Source organism: Diaphorina citri, unplaced genomic scaffold, assembly GCF_000475195.1.
Source record: "Diaphorina citri unplaced genomic scaffold, Diaci psyllid genome assembly version 1.1 scaffold732, whole genome shotgun sequence".
NCBI lineage: Eukaryota > Metazoa > Arthropoda > Insecta > Hemiptera > Psyllidae > Diaphorina > Diaphorina citri.
Window position 1 is genome coordinate 43,885 of NW_007378165.1, and position 20,524 is coordinate 64,408.

General features: G+C 39.1%; 2 protein-coding genes across 2 annotated transcripts in view; one reads left to right on the top strand and one right to left on the bottom strand.

Moving 5' to 3' along the window:
• LOC103511621 (ectopic P granules protein 3-like) overlaps nt 1-14,104 on the top strand; it is a 16,140-nt gene extending 2,036 nt beyond the window's left edge. Inside the window, exons 2-11 of the mRNA XM_008476347.2 lie at nt 1,390-1,678; nt 2,180-2,222; nt 4,793-5,027; nt 6,003-6,083; nt 6,693-6,837; nt 8,874-8,936; nt 9,011-9,055; nt 11,941-12,080; nt 12,234-12,332; nt 13,968-14,104. Coding sequence (XP_008474569.1) covers nt 1,390-1,678; nt 2,180-2,222; nt 4,793-5,027; nt 6,003-6,083; nt 6,693-6,837; nt 8,874-8,936; nt 9,011-9,055; nt 11,941-12,080; nt 12,234-12,332; nt 13,968-14,099 — 1,272 coding nt within the window. The 3' untranslated portion in view covers nt 14,100-14,104. The remainder of the gene's footprint in view (nt 1-1,389; nt 1,679-2,179; nt 2,223-4,792; nt 5,028-6,002; nt 6,084-6,692; nt 6,838-8,873; nt 8,937-9,010; nt 9,056-11,940; nt 12,081-12,233; nt 12,333-13,967) is intronic.
• A 988-nt stretch (nt 14,105-15,092) lies between these two features.
• LOC103511622 (alpha-tocopherol transfer protein-like) lies at nt 15,093-19,948 on the bottom strand. The gene is made up of 5 exons (XM_026825331.1): nt 19,839-19,948; nt 18,768-18,968; nt 17,194-17,446; nt 16,285-16,395; nt 15,093-15,221 (listed from the first exon to the last, which is right to left on the bottom strand). Exons 1-5 carry the CDS (start codon nt 19,946-19,948, stop codon nt 15,093-15,095), a joined length of 804 nt encoding a protein of 267 aa, XP_026681132.1.
• Between the last annotated feature and the right edge of the window lie 576 nt (nt 19,949-20,524).

Below are 20,524 nucleotides of genomic sequence, written 5' to 3' on the forward strand. Positions count from 1 at the left end.
TTGTGTTCTTAATTATATGTAATAAGAAAAAGAAAGAAAAAAAAAAAAAAAAAAAAAAAAAAAAAAACAAACAAAAAATAAAAAAAAAAAAAAAAAAAAACAAAGGGCAAGTTCCTATCCAAAAATATCGGCCTACAAAAATGGTGACATCATAAAAATGGCCAAGTCTGCATTCCCGGTTTCTGCTGATAATGCTGAATCTCAACTCCTTCAACCTTTTCTCAATTTCAACTTGGCATTGTTTTTTATTATCATTATTTCCGTTTAGGCCTACTGTTGACCGCGATTGAACTTTGTCTTTCCTCGTCTTTGTTTCCAATATCTCTTCATGCGTTCACTTCCGTTCTTCCTTTCTTCATTTGTGATGTTTCTTTTGGCATTTTCTTCTTCTTCTTCTTCTTTAAACCCTTTTATCCACCTCTGTATTCATCTTATTGTATTAGTAGCTATTATTTGAGCGGAGAGAGAAAATTGTTCGTATTGCTCGTATTGAATTATTGGCTGTTTCTTCTAGGTGGTGCCCCTATTCGGAGCGCTACTCGTGGAGCCCGTCACAAACCTATGGCAGCGTCAGAAACAGAAGCTGCATAACCGAACAGACGACATGGCCAATGTGAGTATAATATAGAATTAGAATATACCTTGTTTATACTACCAGCATAGGACTGAAAAGTCCCTTTACTTTCGCAGTCTAAACAAGGTCTTATATATTGGTCATGCAGAAGGTCTTCGAATCCCACCATCGACAAAAATTTGTACTCGTTTTTCGATTGCAAATATTTCAACGGGTTACTTTCTGGTGATCTCGTGTTGACCTATTTGACCCAACAAAGCGAGGTCTATGTTTTAACTCGACCGTTTTGCATTTGGTTTGGATGTTTGTTTGTTCCGCTATAAGTCGCGATTGCCTGGTCCGATTTTGATGAAATTTGGTACATGAGTTTCAAATTCCAAGGCACGTCGATTCTCAGGGGTCCCAAAACCAAAATTATCATGAAAAGAGAATAGTTTTGTTGGTCTCAGCTTAGACAAGAGAGTCTGAGTGACCTGGTCCGATTTTGATGAAATTTGGTACATGAGTTTCAAATTACAAGGGACGTCGATTCTCAGGGGTCCCAAAACCAAAATTATCATGAAAAGAGAATAGTTTTGTTGGTCTCAGCTTAGACAAGAGAGTCTGAGTGACCCTATGTGGGCAGTATAAACAAGGTATTATTCTATTCTATTACCCTATAGCCTATAAGAAGGAAAGTAATGTAATCGGGTAAAATTTTCGATGGTCAATTTGCGATACATAAGACCTTGTTGGGTGTAAAGGGACTTTTCAGTCCGATCTTAGCAAGATAAACAAGATATCGTTCTATTCTATTATTTCCTCCACTCTTTCAGATTCGACGACTCAGCGACTTCACCGCCCGATCAAGTTTCAGCTCCGCCACTATGCCACAGCCCACACAGCCTATCAACCTCGTCATGTGCGAGAGTCTCTCTGTCCCCTGCGCCCCTGTGGATATCGAGGAGCCGGCACTGAGTAAACGACGCACCGACTCGTACTCTACACAGCCTATCAACCTCATCATGTGCGAGAGTCTCTCTGTCCCCTGCGCCCCTGTGGATATCGAGGAGCCGGCACTGAGTAAACGACGCACCGACTCGTACTCAGAAATCAACGGCGGAGGTAAGAGAGGTCGCGGGTTCGGTCCCTTAATTCTTGAAAGGTAGACTGTTTTTCTGATTCATCTCCTTTGGTGAGGAAAGTCGGAGATAAGGTCAAAACAAATGCTCTATTTGTAACGCGTTTCTCTCCCTCGGTGACCCTAGACTTTTGTACAAAAGTATGGCAACTACATAAAATCTAAATCTATGTAACTATTTTTTAGCTAATCCCCTTTAGGGGTGAGTTATTATTATTATTTTTTCTGTGAAGCTGATAGAAACGAACCTCAATGTTTTAGGAGTTAGTAGTGCGGACTTCGGATCTGGAGGTTGGTGGTTCAAGTCCAGGTCAAGTCACAAAATCTATCGATAGGCGGGGAACGACATTTTTTGTGACAAACCAAAGTATACTTGATTTTTGTAGAGTCATTTTGAATAGAACTAGTTTGAATACAAATCTATTCAAAGGCAGGTCACAAAATGTGTCGATGTGTATTAAGCGGGGAATATTAATTTGTGACAGGTAATGCGGACTTCGGATCTGGAGGTTGGTGGTTCAAGTCCAGGTCAAGTCACAAAATCTATCGATAGGCGGGGAACGACATTTTTGTGACAAACATTAAAGTATACTTGATTTTTGTAGTGTCATTTTCAATAGAACTAGTTTGAATACAAATCTATTCAAAGGCAGGTCACAAAATGTGTCGATGTGTATCAAGCGGGAAATATTAATTTGTGACAAGCATCAAAGTATACTGACTTTTTGTGGTGTCATTTGGAACGATAACAAATAAGAATAGATGTGAATACCAACTTATTACACAAAAATATGGATTTGTAAAAGTTGTAAACAAACAAATGTACCTACCATTTAAAATTTCAGCCATTTTAAAAATCTTGCACTTTTTAGGGTTGACTCTTTGGAAAAATAGCCTGCACATAATGTAGGTAAGTATGTACCTACCTAGGATTAGAATTCTACTTATAGGTAAGTAAGTAAGTAAGTATACTTAAGAACGATTTTTATTCTTTTCTTGAATACTTTTTGTTTCTTTATTGGCATTCATCTTAAATAAAATTCCTTATTACACAAAAATATGGATTTGTAAAAGTTGTAAACAAACAAATGTACCTACCATTTGAAATTTCAGCCATTTTAAAAATCTTGCATAAGATTTTTAGGGTTGACTCTTTGGAAAAATAGCCTGCACATAATGTAGCTAAGTATGTACCTACCTAGGATTAGAATTCTTCTTATAGGTAAGTAAGTAAGTATACTTAAGAACGATTTTTATTCTTTTCTTGAATAGTTTTTGTTTCTTTATTGGCATTTATCTTAAATAAAATTGATTTTGTTATTTTTCAAGTAAGTAAATGTCTTTGCATGGAAATGTGTTTGTTTAGTTTTGGTATCTCATAAAGTACCTACCATTTAAAATTTCAGCCATTTTAAAAGTCTTGCACTTTTTAGGGTTGACTCTTTGGAAAAACAGCCTGCACATAATGTAGGTAAGTATGTACCTACCTAGGATTAGAATTCTACTTATAGGTAAGTAAGTAAGTATACTTAAGAACGATTTTTATTCTTTTCTTGAATACTTTTTGTTTCTTTATTGGCATTCATCTTAAATAAAATTGATTTTGTTATTTTTCAAGTAAGTAAATGTCTTTGCATGGAAATGTGTTTGTTTAGTTTTGGTATCTCATAAAAAAGAACTTTTTTTGAACATCCTTTTTTTAAGGAGGTTCATGACACAGTAATTTTGTGAGATTGTAAGTAAGTGTAGGTATTTTATTGATTTTGATATTTTTTATTTCTTTCTCCTCTCCCTCCCTTCTTCCTCTCCATCTCTCTCTCTCTCCCTCCCTCTCTCCAAGAGTTTAAATCATGAAGATGCTGGGTCAACATGAGAACACCAGAAAGTAACCCGTTGAAATATTTGCAATCGAAAAACGAGTGCAATTTTTTTCGGTGGTGGGATTCGAACTCGGGACCTTCTGCATGGCAAGCAAGTACCACTAGGCTAACCGTTCCCCTATTTTGTATTGTTTCAAAACTTCTACAAGGAAAATATGGCTGAGTAATTGAGTAGGTAATCTCAGTATCTTGTTTCACAACTTCAATTGTTTTCTTTGTTTTGTCTCTACTTATTTCCCTCTCTCTCTCTACTATTAGACTGGATGGAATGCAAAGTCATGATTCTGATTTGTAATCACTAATCATAATTAATTAGAATGAATTCTGTGCTGTACATGTATGTGCATGGTGATCTAGTTCTTAGTTTTATCAGCTAGAGTGAGGTTGAGAAGTTCAACACAGAGTAGGTTCCTAACATTTATGTACACTTACTGTCAGGCCCGTTGCATGTTGGAAGCTTAGTAGCGCGTAGGAAAACCAAACCTATGAAAATGATAGAGACTCTAAGAACATTTTTGATTGGGTAGATGTTGGTCTTACGATTTACCATGGGCCAATAATTACCCAATCATCAATGTGAGTGGGCTCTCTAGAGCTATAGACTCTATCATTTTTCATAGGTTTGGGTTTTTAGGCGACCATGAGATCAGCAGATAGGCACATACAGATGATTTTTGATTTCTACCACCGTAACAACACCCAAATCATTTTTTTTTTCTTCTTATACTATTAAACCCATAAAATACACGAGACCTTGTTTAGACTGCTGGAGTAAAGGGACTTTTCAACCCTATGGTAACTGCTCAGGTCTTATCGTTCCGAAAGCGAAGAGAGAAGGAATGTTCGTTTCGAGAACGAACAATATCCGTCCAGGATGAAATCCACCCCGAACGGTAATCGAACCCGCGGTCTAGCGCTTACAACGCAGACGCGCTACCAACCAACTAGGGAGCCAGTCCCATTTTTTTTGTGAAGTTAGGAGTTTTTGCGGGTTCGCTTCCCGCCCGGGGCGGATTATATCCTAAACGGATAATGTTCGTTTTTGGAACGGCTGGCTTTCTCCTATCTTGTCTCCCTTCTCTCTTCTATATCGGGACGATAAGACCTTAGCAGTTACAGTTCCCTCTATCAAGCCTCTCAAAAAAGGTTTTTTTTTTTTTTCAAGTATTTTTTTAAAAAATGTTGGCTTGATTGAATTTCTGTTCTCGTATTTCCCAGAATATTGTGTCCAGAGTCACCAGGGGTGGCTGCGGACTGGGTGCCGTCCCTGTGGTCCATTATGAACAAGGTGAAGCTCGAGGCAATGATGTGGGGGGCAGGCACGGCTCTGGGGGAGCTGCCCCCGTATTTCTTGTCGCGTGCGGCGCGGCTGTCGCTGCTAGATCCGGATGATGTTGATGACCTGGTGGAACTCGAGGAGCTTCATAAGAAGAAGAACAATCCGGAGACCATGGTGAGACATTTGACCGAACAAAGCGAGGTCTATGTTTTAACTCGACCGTTTTGCATTTGGTTTGAATGTTTGTTTGTTCCGCTATAAGTCGCGATTGCCTGGTCCGATTTTGATGAAATTTGGTACATGAGTTTCAAATTACAAGGCACGTCGATTCTTAGGGGTCCCAAAACCAAAATTATCATGAAAAGAGAATAGTTTTGTTGGTCTCAGCTTAGACAAGAGAGTCTGAGTGAGGTCTACATTTCACAGAACTTCTAGTTATTGACCGTCTAACCTTTGTTATAATGAAGTCTAACCTTTGCCTCAACGCGACGTATTGAGTTTGTCTGTATGTTTTATCCACGATAACAACTCTCCAACGGTCATCAGATTTTTTTTTCTTTTTTTACGGCTTTAAGTTGCAGGGTTCAGCTCTTCCACCGAACTATTTTTTTTTTTTTTTTTAAGTTTGATAGAGGAAACTATAACTGCTAAGGTCCTTATCGTCCCAAAGGCGAAAAGAGAATTACTTCCATAAGACAGGACAGGAGAACCTTCTACAATCCCGGGTTCGATTCCCGGTGAAGTAGAAAGTTTTCCGGCTCATTTAGGATCACTAATATTGAAATGGTTTATTATTATTTTTTTTTACACATATATTCACGGGAATAAATCCCATTTTTATATTTATTTATTGGAAAAAATACAGTAAAAAAAAATAATAATAATAAAAAAAAAAATAATAATTTATTGTTCATTTCTCTCCCCTCAGACACTGGTGGACAAGTTGAAGCTGAAAATCGAAACTCTAGTCAATAAAGTTGGATTCTTCGGGAGAATTACATAAGACAGGATAGGAGAAAGTCAGCCGTTCCGAGAACGAATCTTATCTTCTACAATCCCGGGTTCGATTTCCGGTGAAGTAGAAAGTTTTCCGGCTCATTTAGGATCACTAATATTGAAATGGTTTATTGTTCATTTCTCTCCCCTCAGACACTGGTGGACAAGTTGAAGCTGAAAATCGAAACTCTAGTCAATAAAGTTGGATTCTTCGGAATTCTAGCGTGTGCCTCGGTAAGTGAAAAATATTATTCTTATTGTATGCTATTCTGTTCTATTTGGACTCAACTATGATTATTCCGCGTTTTCGCATGTTTGTCCGTGATTATTCTCGAACGGGTTTTCCGATTTTTATAAATTTGTCAAAAATATCCCCAGGGACACTTTTGATCTACATCCTTTTACGAACTTCTCTTCAAAGTTTGTGCGACTTTTGGACCGAAATCTTAAGTCCTGAGAAACGCGGACTCTTTTCGAGCTTTTTCCAAAGTTTTCGGCCCAGAGAAACTTCAGATTTATACAGGGACACTTTTGATCTACATCCTTTTACGAACTTCTCTTCAAAGTTTGTGCGACTATTGGACCGAAATCTTAAGTCCTGAGAAACGCGGACTCTTTTCGAGCTTTTTCCAAAGTTTTCGGCCCAGAGAAACTTTAGATTTATATCCTATAAAGAACCACCCTTGATCTACATCCTATAGCGAATCTCTCTGCTAAGTTTAAGCAACTTGGAGCAAAATAGAAAGCCTGGCTAATAAGTTTTTTATTATTATTATTTATTTTTTTTAACAATAAGTTTTTTTCTTTTTACTTCCCTATTTCAATATAACCATCCCTCCTCAGATTCCGAACCCCCTGTTCGACTTGGCGGGCATCACGTGTGGCCACTTCCTCATTCCCTTCTGGACGTTCTTCGGCGCCACCCTCATAGGAAAGGCCGTCATCAAGATGTCCATTCAGGGAAATAAATGGGTGCCCGGAACAAGGGGCTATGTCACAATTTCTTGATTCTGCCGGGGCGCCAAAAAAACCAAAATTTTGTTAATGACCACTATTAAAAATTCACGAAATACACAAACGAACAGGAAAGGAGAGAATCTTGAAATCAACAACAATACTGTCAACACTGTGCGCCCAGATAACCAAGGGCCTTTTTTCCACTTTAATTTCTTTCTTTTTTTTTTCTCTCCATATTTCAATTTTCCTGACCTCTTTCAGCCTTGTTTACAAGTGAAAACTTTGGGCTCTCTTACTCCACATGAATCGTGATATAGGCCCTTCTTCTGGATACCAATTCAAATAATCAATGTCTTTATTGTGGACTGAAATACTTAGTTTATCTTTGGGGATTTGGGTGGATATTATAATTATCCTGATTAAATTTCGTGTTTTTTTTTTCTTTTTATGTTATGTTTTCCTTTTTTATTATGTAGGGCAAGAAAATCGGAGCAGACAATTGAAATCTTTCAAAGGGCTTTTTATTGAGTGGCATGCTTCGGACTCAACCTTTGCCATTTCGTTAGCAAGGGAAATTTCAGGCGGTATCCTCCCTGTCGTCTCCTAGCCAGACCCACTGAACATTTTTTTTTTTTTTTAATAAGAATACTTACCACAAGCGAATACATAGCGCCAAGTCCAAGAAGTAGCGCTACAGCCTCTCGCTACCCTGATGGGCCCAATAGTCACATCCGGAGCGCGACCTAGTGTCGATTTACTGAAATAGACTTGTGTACAAAAGTATGGAGTTAGGTTCAACTACATAAAATCTAAATCTATGTAACTATTTTTTAGCTAATCCCCTTTAGGGGTGAGTTATTATTATTATTTTTTCTGTGAAGCTGATAGAAACCAACCTCAATGTTTTAGGAGTTAGTAATGCGGATCTGGAGGTTGGTGGTTCAAGTCCAGGTCAAGTCACAAAATCTATCGATAGGCGGGGAACGACATTTTTGTGACAAACCAAAGTATACTTGATTTTTGTAGGGTCATTTTCAAAAGAACTAGTTTGAATACAAATCTATTCAAAGGCAGGTCACAAAATGTATCGATGTGTATTAAGCGGGGAATGTTAATTTGTGACAAGCATCAAAGTATACTTGATTTTTGTAGAGTCATTTTCAATAGAACTAGTTTGAATACAAATCTATTCAAAGGCAGGTCACAAAATGTGTCGATGTGTATTAAGCGGGGAATATTAATTTGTGACAAGCATCAAAGTATACCTGATTTTTGTAGAGTCATTTTCAATAGAACTAGTTTGAATACAAATCTATTCAAAGGCAGGTCACAAAATGTGTTGATGTGTATTAAGCGGGGAATATTAATTTGTGACAAGCATCAAAGTATACTGACTTTTTGTGGTGTCATTTGGAACGATAACAAATAAGAATAGATGGGAATAGCATACAAAATGGCAGGTACAGGTGTAAACATACACTTATTGAGTAAACAGAGTAGGATAATAATATACCAAATAGGTACCTCGCTTTTAATTCCGGGTCCACGCTTTGAGATTGAATTTAACCCTATTGGTTTTAGCAATCTGATAAGCCCTATTTCATTCTCTCCTTCATTTACTTTTTTTTTCTTTTACATTTTTAATCAAAATTATTGATACAAATAAATCAGTTTTTTTTTTTTTTTTTTTTTTTATAGGCGACTTGTATGCCCGTTTTGCAGTGTCTTTCATCAGATAGGCGACTTGTATGCCCGTTTTGCAGTGTCTTTCATCAGATAGGCGACTTGTATGCCCGTTTTGCAGTGTCTTTCATCAGATAGGCGACTTGTATGCCCGTTTTGCAGTGTCTTTCATCAGATAGGCGACTCGTATGCCCGTTTTGCAGTGTCTTTCATCAGATAGGCGACTTGTATGCCCGTTTTGCAGTGTCTTTCATCAGATAGGCGACTTGTATGCCCGTTTTCCAGTATGTCTTTCATCAGATAGGCGACTTGTATTGATATTCAACGGCTTGGTCAACACGAGAACATGTCTTCAGGTGGTACTACTATTGCTTATGTTTTCAGGTGGTGCTGTGGTTAGACTGTTAGAGAAGAGATCACTCTGGTGTCTCTATTGGGTAGGACTAGGCGTGTTATCGTTTGTAGGACTGGGCACTGGGTCCTATGTCTAGGACTACACATATGATTGGTTATGTTTTCAGGTGGTGCTGTGGTTAGAGAAGAGATCACTGTGGTGTCTCTATTGGGTAGGACTAGGCGTGTTATCGTCTGTAGGACTGTCTCCCTAAGAGGTTTTATTTTTTTTTATTTTTTTCAAAGCCCTAAAGTAATCTCTCCCATTTTCCTTGCCCTTAAGTTTAGTTCAAGGTGGTTTCCTTTCTCTCTCCACTCAAACTCTCTTATTGCTCAAACCAGTGACAGCTGATGTTCCTACCAGTCACCTCGCCAGATATAAACCACGCATAACGTTGCTTAATGCCGAGGACCACAGAGTTTAAACTCTCATTCCGTCTCCCTAAGAGGTTTTATTTTTTTATTTTATTTTTTTTTTCAAAGCCCTAAAGTAATCTCTCCCATTTGCCTTGCCCTTAAGTTTAGTTCAAGGTGGTTTCCTTTCTCTCTCCACTCAAACTCTTTTGCTCAAACCAGTGACACCTGATGTTCCTACCAGTCACCTCGCCAGATATAAACCACGCATAACGTTGCTTAATGCCGAGGACCACAGAGTTTAAACTCTCATTCCTCTTCTTCTTTTTCTTCGCCTTTTTTCGTGTACAGACGGGGTCGGCGTTTTTCGTCAACCTCTCAGTCAGCCCTAACTAGGGTTTTAATTTTAGTATTAAAGGAAACCATCTCTCTAAAAGTTATTTCTTATTTATGTTACCCTGGGTTGTCTTCATTTTATTAGTCCAAGTATCTAAATATGAAAATAACTTTTACTCTTCACTGGAAGAGTAAAAGTTATTTTTACTCTTAACTAGTGAAGAGTAAAAGTTATTTTCATATTTAGATACTTAAAATGAACCTTCACAAAGTTACTAAGTCTACCATCAATATTTTAATTTTAGTATTAAAGGAAACCATCTCTCTAAAAGTTATTTCTTATTTATGTTACCCTGGGTTGTCTTCATTTTATTAGTCCAATTATTGTTTTTTAGTCCCCCCTGTGCAGTAAATTGTATAGTCTTAGTTTTTAAATGTTTGGGATGGAACGATGTTTATGTTATATAATTTATAATGACATAAATAACTTGTTTTTTTTTTTATGGAATGTTGTAAAATGAGAAAATTTACTTCTAAGAATTCCTTCAAAATGTTAAAAGTAATTCAATATTAAAATTCCTACCCCAGTGTGCTATGTCCTTTGTGATATGAATAGGACAGGAGGAGCATTTTCCTTCCTTAATCTGAGAACTTGGCTCAAGTTAAACAAGAGAATTATTATTAAATATATTTATATTAGACATCCTAGGTTATAAAGTTATGAAATAGGTAACTACAAAACTTATTACCTTTATATGATACAATGTATCTTGTATCATATAAAGGCAATAAGTTTTGTAGTTACCTATTTCATAACTTTAAACAAGAGAACTTGGCTCAAGTTAAACAAGTTGGTTTAAGCAATCTGTTCGATTGTTTACTTTGATAATTTAACTTAAATAATGTTTTCTTACTGTCGGGACCGTAGTCTCACTTACAAAAGTTGAACTCATTATCCAAGGTTTATGCCCCCATGTTTCAAGGATCCAAGATTTATGCCCCTATGTTCAAAGCATCCCTGGTGTATGCCTGTGCTTGTGCTCAAATCATTGTTCACTTTTCATTCAATGTTATATAATTTATAATGACATAAATAACTTGTTTTTTTGGTGGAATGTTGTAAAATGAGAAAATTTACTTCTAAGAATTCCCTCAAAATGTTAAAAGTAATTCAATATTAAAATTCCTACCCCAGTGTACTATGTCCTTTGTGATATGAATAGGACAAGGACAGGAGGAGCATTTTCCTTCCTTAATCTGAGAACTTGGCTTAAGTTAAACAAGTTGGTTTAAGCAATCTGTTCGATTGTTTACTTTGATAATTTAACTTAAATAATGTTTTCTTACTGTCAGGACCGTAGTCTCAGTTAAAAAAAATTGAACTCAGTATCCAAGGTTTATGCCCCCATGTTTCAAGGATCCAATATTTATGTCCCTATGTTCAAAGCATCCCTGGTGTATGCCTGTGCTTGTGCTCAAATCATTGTTCACTTTTCATTCATTCTTCTCCTTATGCTTACTCGTATGTTTAAGCTCCTCATATGCACCATTCACAATCATCGAGTTATTTGGGCTTTTTCTTTTTCAATTTTGTAAATTTTCACCTAGGTAGGTTTTTATTTTTAAAATGGCCAAGTCTGCATTCCCAGTTTCTGCTGATAATGCTGAATCTCAACTCCTTCAACCTTTTCTCAATTTCAACTTGGCATTGTTTTTTATTATTATTATTTTCGTTTAGGCCTACTGTTGACCGCGATTGAACTTTGTCTTTCCTCGTCTTCTTTTCTTTGTTTCCAACATCTCTTCATGCGTTCACTTCCGTTCTTCCTTTCTTCATTTGTGATATTTCTTTTGGCATTTTCTTCGTCTTTAAACCCTTTTATTTTCTTAATCCACCTCTGTATTCATCTTCTTCTTCTTCTTCTTCTTCTTCTTTACCTTTATCCACTCAAGTGGGGTCGGCATTTTTAGACAACAATTTCCAGTTGCCTCGGTTATGAACATCATCTACTGACAATCCCTTCTCACTCAGATCTTTATTCACGCAATTCTCCCATTTCTTCTTTGGTCTGCCTCTTGCTCTGCGTCCTGTCACTTCTATTCTCAATATTAAAATTCCAGTGTGCTATGTCCTTTGTGATATGAATAGGACAAGGACAGGACGAGCATTTTCCTTCCTTAATCTGAGAACTTGGCTCAAGTTAAACAAGAGAACTTGGCTCAAGTGAAACAAGTTGGTTTAAGCAATCTGTTCGATTGTTTACTTTGATAATTTAACTTAAATAATGTTTTCTTACTGTCGAGACCGTAGTCTCAGTTAAAAAAAAATTGAACTCAGTATCCAAGGTTTATGCCCCCATGTTCCAAGGATCCAAGATTTATGCCCCTATGTTCAAAGCATCCCTGGTGTATGCCTGTGCTTGTGCTCAAATCATTGTTCACTTTTCATTCATTCGTATCCTTATGCTTATGTTCAAGCTTCTCATATGCACCATTCACAATCATCGAGTTATTTGGGCTTTTTCTTTTTCAATTTTGTAAATTTTCACCTAGGTAGGTTTTTATTTTTATTCATCTTATTGTATTAGTAGGTATTATTTGAGCGGAGAGAGAAAATTGTTCGTGTTGCTCGTATTGAATTATTGGCTGTGTTTCTTCTAGGTGGTACCTCTATTCGGAGCCCTACTCGTGGAGCCCGTCACAAACCTATGGCAGCGTCAGAAACAGAAGCTGCATAACCGAACAGACGACATGGCCAATGTGAGTATAATTTTATTTTTTCCTCCTTTTTGCAGTTTTGTTCCCTTTGAATTTTGTTCCCAATATCCTACTTTCATTTCAGACTTAATTGAAATAGGTATGTTTATTTAACATCAATCATTCTTCAATGTTATTATTTACTGTATGGTTTTGATTCCAACTATTATCGTACGACAACTCGTAGGTACGATCATAATAAAAAGATTATACCTTGTTTATACTACCAGCATAGGACTGAAAAGTCCCTTTACTCTCGCAGTCTAAACAAGGTCTTATGACTTTATGGTTTTCTGGACAAAATTTGCACCACCATTTTCGTGTTCCTGGTAAAAAGACCTTTAATTTGAATTTTTGACTTTATGGTTTTCTGGACAAAATTTGCACCACCATTTTCGTGTTCCTGGTAAAAAGACCTTTAATTTGATACATAGGTCGACTAGGTTTGGATAAGTCCTTCTATGGGGACAGACAGACTGACTGACTGACAGACAGACAGACCGACACCGAAGCGAATACGTAGGTCGACCAGGTTTGGATAAGTCCTTCTATGGGCACAGACAGACAGACGACACCGAAGCGAATACAATAGTCCGTCCTAGTCGACCAGGTTTGGATAAGTCCTTCTATGGGGACAGACAGACAGACCGACCGACAGACGACACCGAAGCGAATACAATACAATAGTCTGCGACTTGTTCGCGGTATTCGCGACTTGTACGCGGTATTCGCGATTTGTTCGCGGTATCCGCGATTTGTTCGCGGTATCCGCGATTTGTTCGCGGTATCCGCGATTTGTTCGCGGTATTCGCGATTTGTTCGCGGTATTCGCGATTTGTTCGCGGTATTCGCTTTTTGTGCGCAGTATCCGCGGTTTGTTCGCGATATTCGCAGTTATGGGTTCGATCTCAGGCAAACGCAGATTTTTTCAGCTCTTTTATGGAACAATAATCAAGACCTGTTTAAAATTTAAAAAAAGGACAAGTTAAGATTGACATCAACATACATAAGACATTTGCAACAAACAATTCTACACATGCACTCACACATGTTGCCATACATCTAGCCGGGAGATTGGTGGTTCGAGTCCAGGTCATGTCATAAAATAGTGTAGGAGTAGGAGGTATAGGAGTATTTTGCAAGTTAAGATTGACATTAACATACATAAGACATTTACAACAAACAATTCTACACATGCATTCACTCACACATATTGCCATACATCTAGCCGGGAGATTGGTGGTTCGAATCCAGGTCATGTCATAAAATAGTGTAGGAGTAGGAGGTATAGGAGTATTTTGTTTGTGTTTTTAAAAGATGAGAGTTTCACCGCTGTTTTTATTTCGTAGCAGTGAAATAACTGCTACATTAGTCTGTGTCGTAGCATCTCCCATTCCCGTGGTATGTGCCTCATCAGATGGTACTGGGTCAAATCGAGAACACGAGAAAGTAACCCGTGATCAAACTCTGCATGGCAAGTAAACGCGGTTGTGGTTATGTACCGGGTTAAGCTAGGCTTGAATTGATTTTTTTTACTTATCTTATAGGAAGGAAAGTATTTTTTTTTTCACAGTCCTAGCTAGCCTAACACCGTACATAACCACAAGTTCACCCTCATTTTTCTTTTCTGTTTTCCAGAGCGGCAACATCCTTGCCAGTCTGATCGAGTACATTATGATCCTTCTAGTCCTCTTTTTCGTCATTTCCATCGTCAACACCATGGCCCAAGCCTATCACAAGCGAATACATAGCGCCAAGTCCAAGAAGTAGCGCTACAACCTCTCCTCACCCTCATTTTTCTTTTCTGTTTTTCAGAGCGGCAACATCCTTGCCAGTCTGATCGAGTACATTATGATCCTTCTAGTCCTCTTCTTCGTCATTTCCATCGTCAACACCATGGCCCAAGCCTATCACAAGCGAATACATAGCGCCAAGTCCAAGAAGTAGCGCTACAACCTCTCCCTCATTTTTCTTTTCTGTTTTCCAGAGCGGCAACATCCTCGCCAGTCTGATCGAGTACATTATGATCCTTCTAGTCCTCTTCTTTGTCATTTCCATCGTCAACACAATGGCCCAAGCCTATCACAAGCGAATACATAGCGCCAAGTCCAAGAAGTAGCGCTACAACCTCTCGCTACAGTAGTCACATCTGAAGCGCGCCCTACTGTCGATTTTCTGAAATAGACTTGTGTATAGAAGTAGCGAATACATAGCGCCAAGTCCAAGAAGTAGCGCTACAGCCTATCGCTACAGTCGAACCCGCGTCCTATCCCTTTCTTTGTAGGAACGCTACCTTCTACTCTAAGGTGACTAGCTTGGCTTCAAGGTCCAGCCTGAGTGGTGCTTTCTCTCTCTCTCAGCCAGCCTAGTTAGCTTAGTTGGTAGTGTGTCTGCCTTGTAAGCGCTAGGCCGCGGGTTGGATTCCCGCCCGGGGCGGATTTTATCCTGATGGGATAATGTTCGTTCTCGGAACGGCTGGCTTTCTCCTATCCTGTCTTCCTTCCCTCTTCGATTTCGGGACGATAAGACCATAGCTATCCTATCTTCCTTCTCTCTTCGATTTCGGGACGATAAGACCATAGCAGTTACAGTTCCCTCTGTAAAACCTCTTAAAAAAAAATCTCTGTCTCTCTCTCCCTTTCTTTCATCTCTCCCTTCCTCTCTATGCAGTTATTTTAACTCTCTCTCAGTTATAATGAGTTATAAGAATGCCAATACAATTTCCCGCATTGACTGGCTATCGAATCCATGACCCCCGAATTGCTACTCAAACAGGTTTAGTGGCTTACCATGAAGGTCCGCCAATGACTTCCCCTTGCCACCATAGTCTTGAGGAAGCATTGCGACGGGTAAGAGATTGCTCAATACTTCCGCGGATGAAGTTACGTGGAACTGAAAATAACCAGAAAACAAGAGGTGAGATTGAGCGAACGAAGAGAGAGTTCTAAACTTCTAAGGTCTTTTTTACTTTCTATTACTACAGTATAGCGAGCTATACTAGTAATGAAAGTATTGCAATCGGTCCGAATTTTCAAAATCGGGAAATGGTTGGAAACATCCGTTTTGGGATCCCCTGATGTCGAAAAAGTGGTTTTTAGCCCATGATCTGTACGTACGTACGTACGTACGTACGTACGTAACGTATGTACTACAGGTTTAAATGGGAAAAAGTAAAAAGTTGTATACAAAATATCTCAAGAACGGTTTGCCGTAGAGGTGAGATTGAGCGAACGAAGAGAGAGTTCTAAACTTCTAAGGTCTTTTTTACTTTCTATTACCACAGTATAGCGAGCTATACTAGTAATGAAAGTATTGCAATCGGTCCAAATTTTCAAAATCGGGAAATGGTTGGAAACATCCGTTTTGGGATCCCCTGATGTCAAAAAAGTGGTTTTTAGCCCATGATCTGTACGTATGTACGTACGTAACGTATGTACTACAGGTTTAAATGGGAAAAAGTAAAAAGTTGTATACAAAATATCTCAAGAACGGTTTGCCGTAAAGCGATGAAATTTGGTATGATATCCCGGTATGATCCAAGGACGCGACTGTAACAATTTGGTAATAATCGGATAGTCACCCATCCAGATATTAACCAAAGTAATTTTTGACTTGGCGGGGCAATGCCGCGCTAATTGATACCAAGGGCAAAGTAAACCCCCTTGACGAATGGAGTGTGCCTGAAGGCATATGATGTGTCGAGTATTAACCAAAGTAATTTTTGACTTGGCGGGGCAATGCCGCGCTAATTGATACCAAAAGGGCAAAGTAAACCCCCTTGACGAATGGAGTGTGCCTGAAGGCATATGATGTGTTCCAATCCACTTGACCTCATACACTCACCATATCCATGAGCTCTTTCTTCATAAACGGAGTCATCATGTTGATTACGATATCGACAAATGGAATGGCGTTGATCACATGATGTGTTCCAATCCACTTGACATACACTCACCATATCCATGAGCTCTTTCTTCATAAACGGAGTCATCATGTTGATTACGATATCGACAAATGGAATGGCGTTGATCATGTAGATCCCTTTCAAACGAACTGGGAGACCTTCCTGGAATAAATATTAATGAACATTAATAAATAAATAATCAGAGGTAAGAAGAAAAAGGATATATGTTGAACTGCTTAAATTCTTAGAATTTAAAGCTGTGTTCTCCACACATAGTCGACGCCGCGTCGACTGAAACCGTACACTGCCTCGACAACATAGATTCACCTCTTCATCTTGTCGGTCGACTGTGTGTAAACACAGCTTTAGATCATAGCAGACATAGACGGAGAGCCAAAACAAAAATCACAGAGATCTTGAAGCTGGTCAAGAAAGATTGATGCTGGTTCACAGTGTAGCAGGCCTCGGGTAGCTTGCTTGTATTTTTTTTGGTCAAATACATTACTTTCCTTCGTATAGGATAAGGAATTATTCATACCCAAAAAGCTTACTCCGAGGCATAGGTTCAGGGAACTTCATAGTTCACAGTGTAGCAGGCCTCGGGTGGCTTGCTTGTATTTTTTTCGGTCAAATACATTACTTTCCTTCGTATAGGATAAGGAATTATTCATACCCAAAAAGCTTACTCCGAGGTATAGGTTCAGGGGCAAACAGCCCTGAAGGATGAGTTAAGCTGCTACGAAGAGGATAAGGAAAGTAAAAACAACTCACCTGTACATATTGCAGCATATTCTTAAAGCCGGCCACATTGAGTCGCGGCAGATGGCCGAAACCGGTTCCGGTCATGTCATACACAATCAGATCACCGGCCGCCGACCCGGCCGTAGGTTCAGGGGCAAACAGCCCTAAAGGATGAGTTAAGCTGCTACGAAGAGGATAAGGAAAGTAAAAACAACTCACCTGTACATATTGCAGCATATTCTTGAAGCCGGCCACATTGAGTCGCGGCAGATGGCCGAAACCGGTTCCGGTCATGTCATACACAATCAGATCACCGGCCGCCGACCCGGCCGTGTTAAAAACGCCATCGGCCACCATAGTGTACAACTTGAGCACGTCGTTAAACACGTAGGCCGAAGGAGAGGTCTTGATCAACCGGACTAGAATGACACGGTACCCTTCGTCCGTGAGGCCGTCGAGAACGTAGTAACCTCTGTGGAGAAAAGAGGATGCCTAGGTAAACATTGGTTGTTAGGATTATTGAGATATTGGGAAAAATCCTACAATGCTGTAGTGAGCACCAGCACCAAAGTTGTGACATAATAACACAAAGAAATTGCATTTACAAAAAGAAAACTCACATTAACCACACCCAGTCTGAGTACCATGATGGGAAAAATCCTTCAATGCTGTAGTGAGCACCAAAGTTGTGACATAATAACACAAAGAAATTGCATTTACAAAAAGAAAACTCACATTAACCACACCCAGTCTGAGTACCATGAACAACATTGCTCAACTTTAAACTGATGTATTCAATGTGCTATCGCCGCACCCTGCGCTTCGCAGGTCATTCCGGTTTTTCGACTGGGGACCAGTTTTTTGATAATTCATTTCTTATGTAATCGTAATCTTTGAATTTGAACTTTTTCGAGGACAACCTACCTACAGACAGACTATTGTAGAAAACTGTAAGGTATTTTTAGTTTTAATTCCAACTGTATTATTGCACCATAATTTTCATTCTATCTTTTATCGTACCATAATTTTGATTCCAACTATTATCGTATGGTAATTTTGATTCGAATTATTGTATGATAATTTTCTCGTGTTCATCACAACACCCTCTGTTATACCGATCTTGAGAGAGGATGGTTGAATACTGACTAGAAGAGCACGGAACCCTTATAATTCTTATAAGTTCTATGTTAAATTTTAATGCCTAAGGAGAGGGTTTGATCAACCGGACTAGAATGACACGGTACCCTTCGTCCGTGAGGCCGTCGAGAACGTAGTAACCTCTGTGGAGAAAAGAGGATGGTTGAATACTGATTAGATGAGCACGGAACCCTTCTAAATTCCATGTTAAATTCCTAGGTCTAAGGAGACCCTTAGGTCAGCCACTCACTATCAGGTATATCAGGTACACCTGACAGGTGGACCTGATCAGGTGTACCTGTCAGATCTATCTGATAGTGGCCTGACAACATCGATGGTTTGGAAATTGTAGGGTAGCCACATCGTTGGTAAATGGAAATGGGTTACGTGGTTGGGGAACTATAACCGCTGTACTGATCTTAACCAAAAGTTTCGTGTAGTATCTTACTGTAAGGTATTTTTAGTTTTAATTCCAACTGTATTATTGCACCATAATTTTCATTCCATCTTTTATCGTACCATAATTTTGATCCCAACTATTATCGTATGGTAATTTTGATTCGAATTATTGTATGATAATTTTCTCGTGTTCATCACAACACCCTCTGTTATACCGATCTTAAACAAAGATCTTGAGTTTCGCGCTTAGTACTTACACAGTATCCATGGCTTTTCGGACCGACACCGATTCGGGGTCTCGGTTGCTGAAGTAGGTCGGATTCTTGAATCGGATTTTGAAGTAGTTCTCGATGCACTGTTTCGTCGTTTCCAGCTCATAGGAGCAGCTGTGATGAAATACGATCAGGTCTCTCTCTGTGAAACAGAAACATTTGGGAAGGAAGTGTTGAAAGGCCAGCCTAGTAAGCTTCAAGGGTAGCGTGTCTAGCTTTTCGGCGAATGGAGGGTAAAACCCATCGACCGACCATCAATCGATGTCGACTGAACCGTCAACAGTCCACACTACCTCGACAACACAGATTTACCTCGGTCGATCGACGGCCGGTCGACTATGTTTGGACACTCCTTTAGAGCTCACTCTACCAAGCCTCTTTCTTGAAAAAAAAGACAGTTACTTTGCTAACCTATGAATGAATGAAAGTAACCAGCAGCACGTGAAGTCTCAAAAATACTTTCTTGTTTCTTGCCCAAGAGTCGTGCCCCTTTGAAATAAATTTATTATTATATACATATATATAATACGCTCCGGAATCCCGCTAGTTCATCCCGAGGCATGGCCAAACTTGTAGAAAAGGCATGGCCGAACTTGTAGAAAATAATAAAAATACGGTCGCGCTGCGCGCTCCCTATTAGCTGCATAGTTATCAAACTAAAAAAGTAAAACATAAACGAAACTCAAAAAGTTGGTCGAGAGCGGAACATTTCTCTCCCGCAGTCTCTGCTTCCTGTGTATTTCTTATGGAGATTTTAGCGACTAGTCTATTGGGTTTTTGTCAGGGGACCTAGCAGGCCATGGGATTGGTCCACCACGACCAATCCAATTTCCGGGGAAAAATTGGTCTAGAACCTCACGGCTTCTTCTAGCGAAATGGGCAGGGGCACCATCATGTTGGTAGATCATTTGTCTTCTTCTAGCTAAGGGGACATCCTCTAACAATACCGGCAGCGTCTTCTGTTTCCCTCAGAAATGTGACATCTTCTGTAAGACGAGCAGGAAGAAGATAAGGACCAACTAAATTATCGCCAACAATACCAGCCCACACATTTACCCTAAATCGCCACTGATTGTGGACATTTTGAAAGGCATGGGGATTTTCAACACTCCAAATGTGAGAATTGTGGATATTGAACATTCCACTATTTGTAAAGCATGCTTCATCGGTCCAGAGAATATTTGTTTCAAAGGCTAGATCTTGATTTGCTTGTTGTAGGTACCACCTTGCAAAATTGAGTCTAGGTTCATAGTCTTGTGGGAGTAATGTTTTTCGCGTTTTTTGCCAAACATTTTGTTGTATCTCCGGTTTCGGTCGTTCGATTTTAAATAAATAATCAGAGGTAAGAAGAAAAAGGATATCTGTTGAACTGCTTAAATTCTTAGAATTTAAAGCTGTGTTCTCCACACATAGTCGACGCCGCCTCGACTGAAACCGTACACTATTCACCTCTTCATCTCGTCGGTCGACGAGGTCGACTATGTGTAGATCATAGCAGACATAGACGGTGAGCCAGATCATAGCAGACATAGACGGAGAGCCAAAATAAGATCAATCTCTAACATTTGACCTAACATTATATTCGGAATCTCTGATATATGTAATAGGTACCCAAGGAGAGAGAATAACTTGAAAAAAATTATGAACTAGCTAGGTTAGCTCTGAAGGTTCAAATCCCGCTAAGGGCGAACTTTATCCTAAACAGATAAGGTTCGTTCTCGGAACGGATGGTTTTCTCCTAT

Excerpts from the sequence above, each read along its gene's own strand:
- LOC103511622 (XM_026825331.1), bottom strand. The coding sequence starts at position 19,948 with ATGAAGCATGCTTTACAAATAGTGGAATGTTCAATATCCACAATTCTC. Across the intron at positions 18,969-19,838 it reads ACAATCAGTGGCGATTTAGG|GCTGGCCTTTCAACACTTCC; the intron begins GTAAATGTGTGG and ends GAAGCTTACTAG. Across the intron at positions 17,447-18,767 it reads CGAAAAGCCATGGATACTGT|AGGTTACTACGTTCTCGACG; the intron begins GTAAGTACTAAG and ends TTTTCTCCACAG.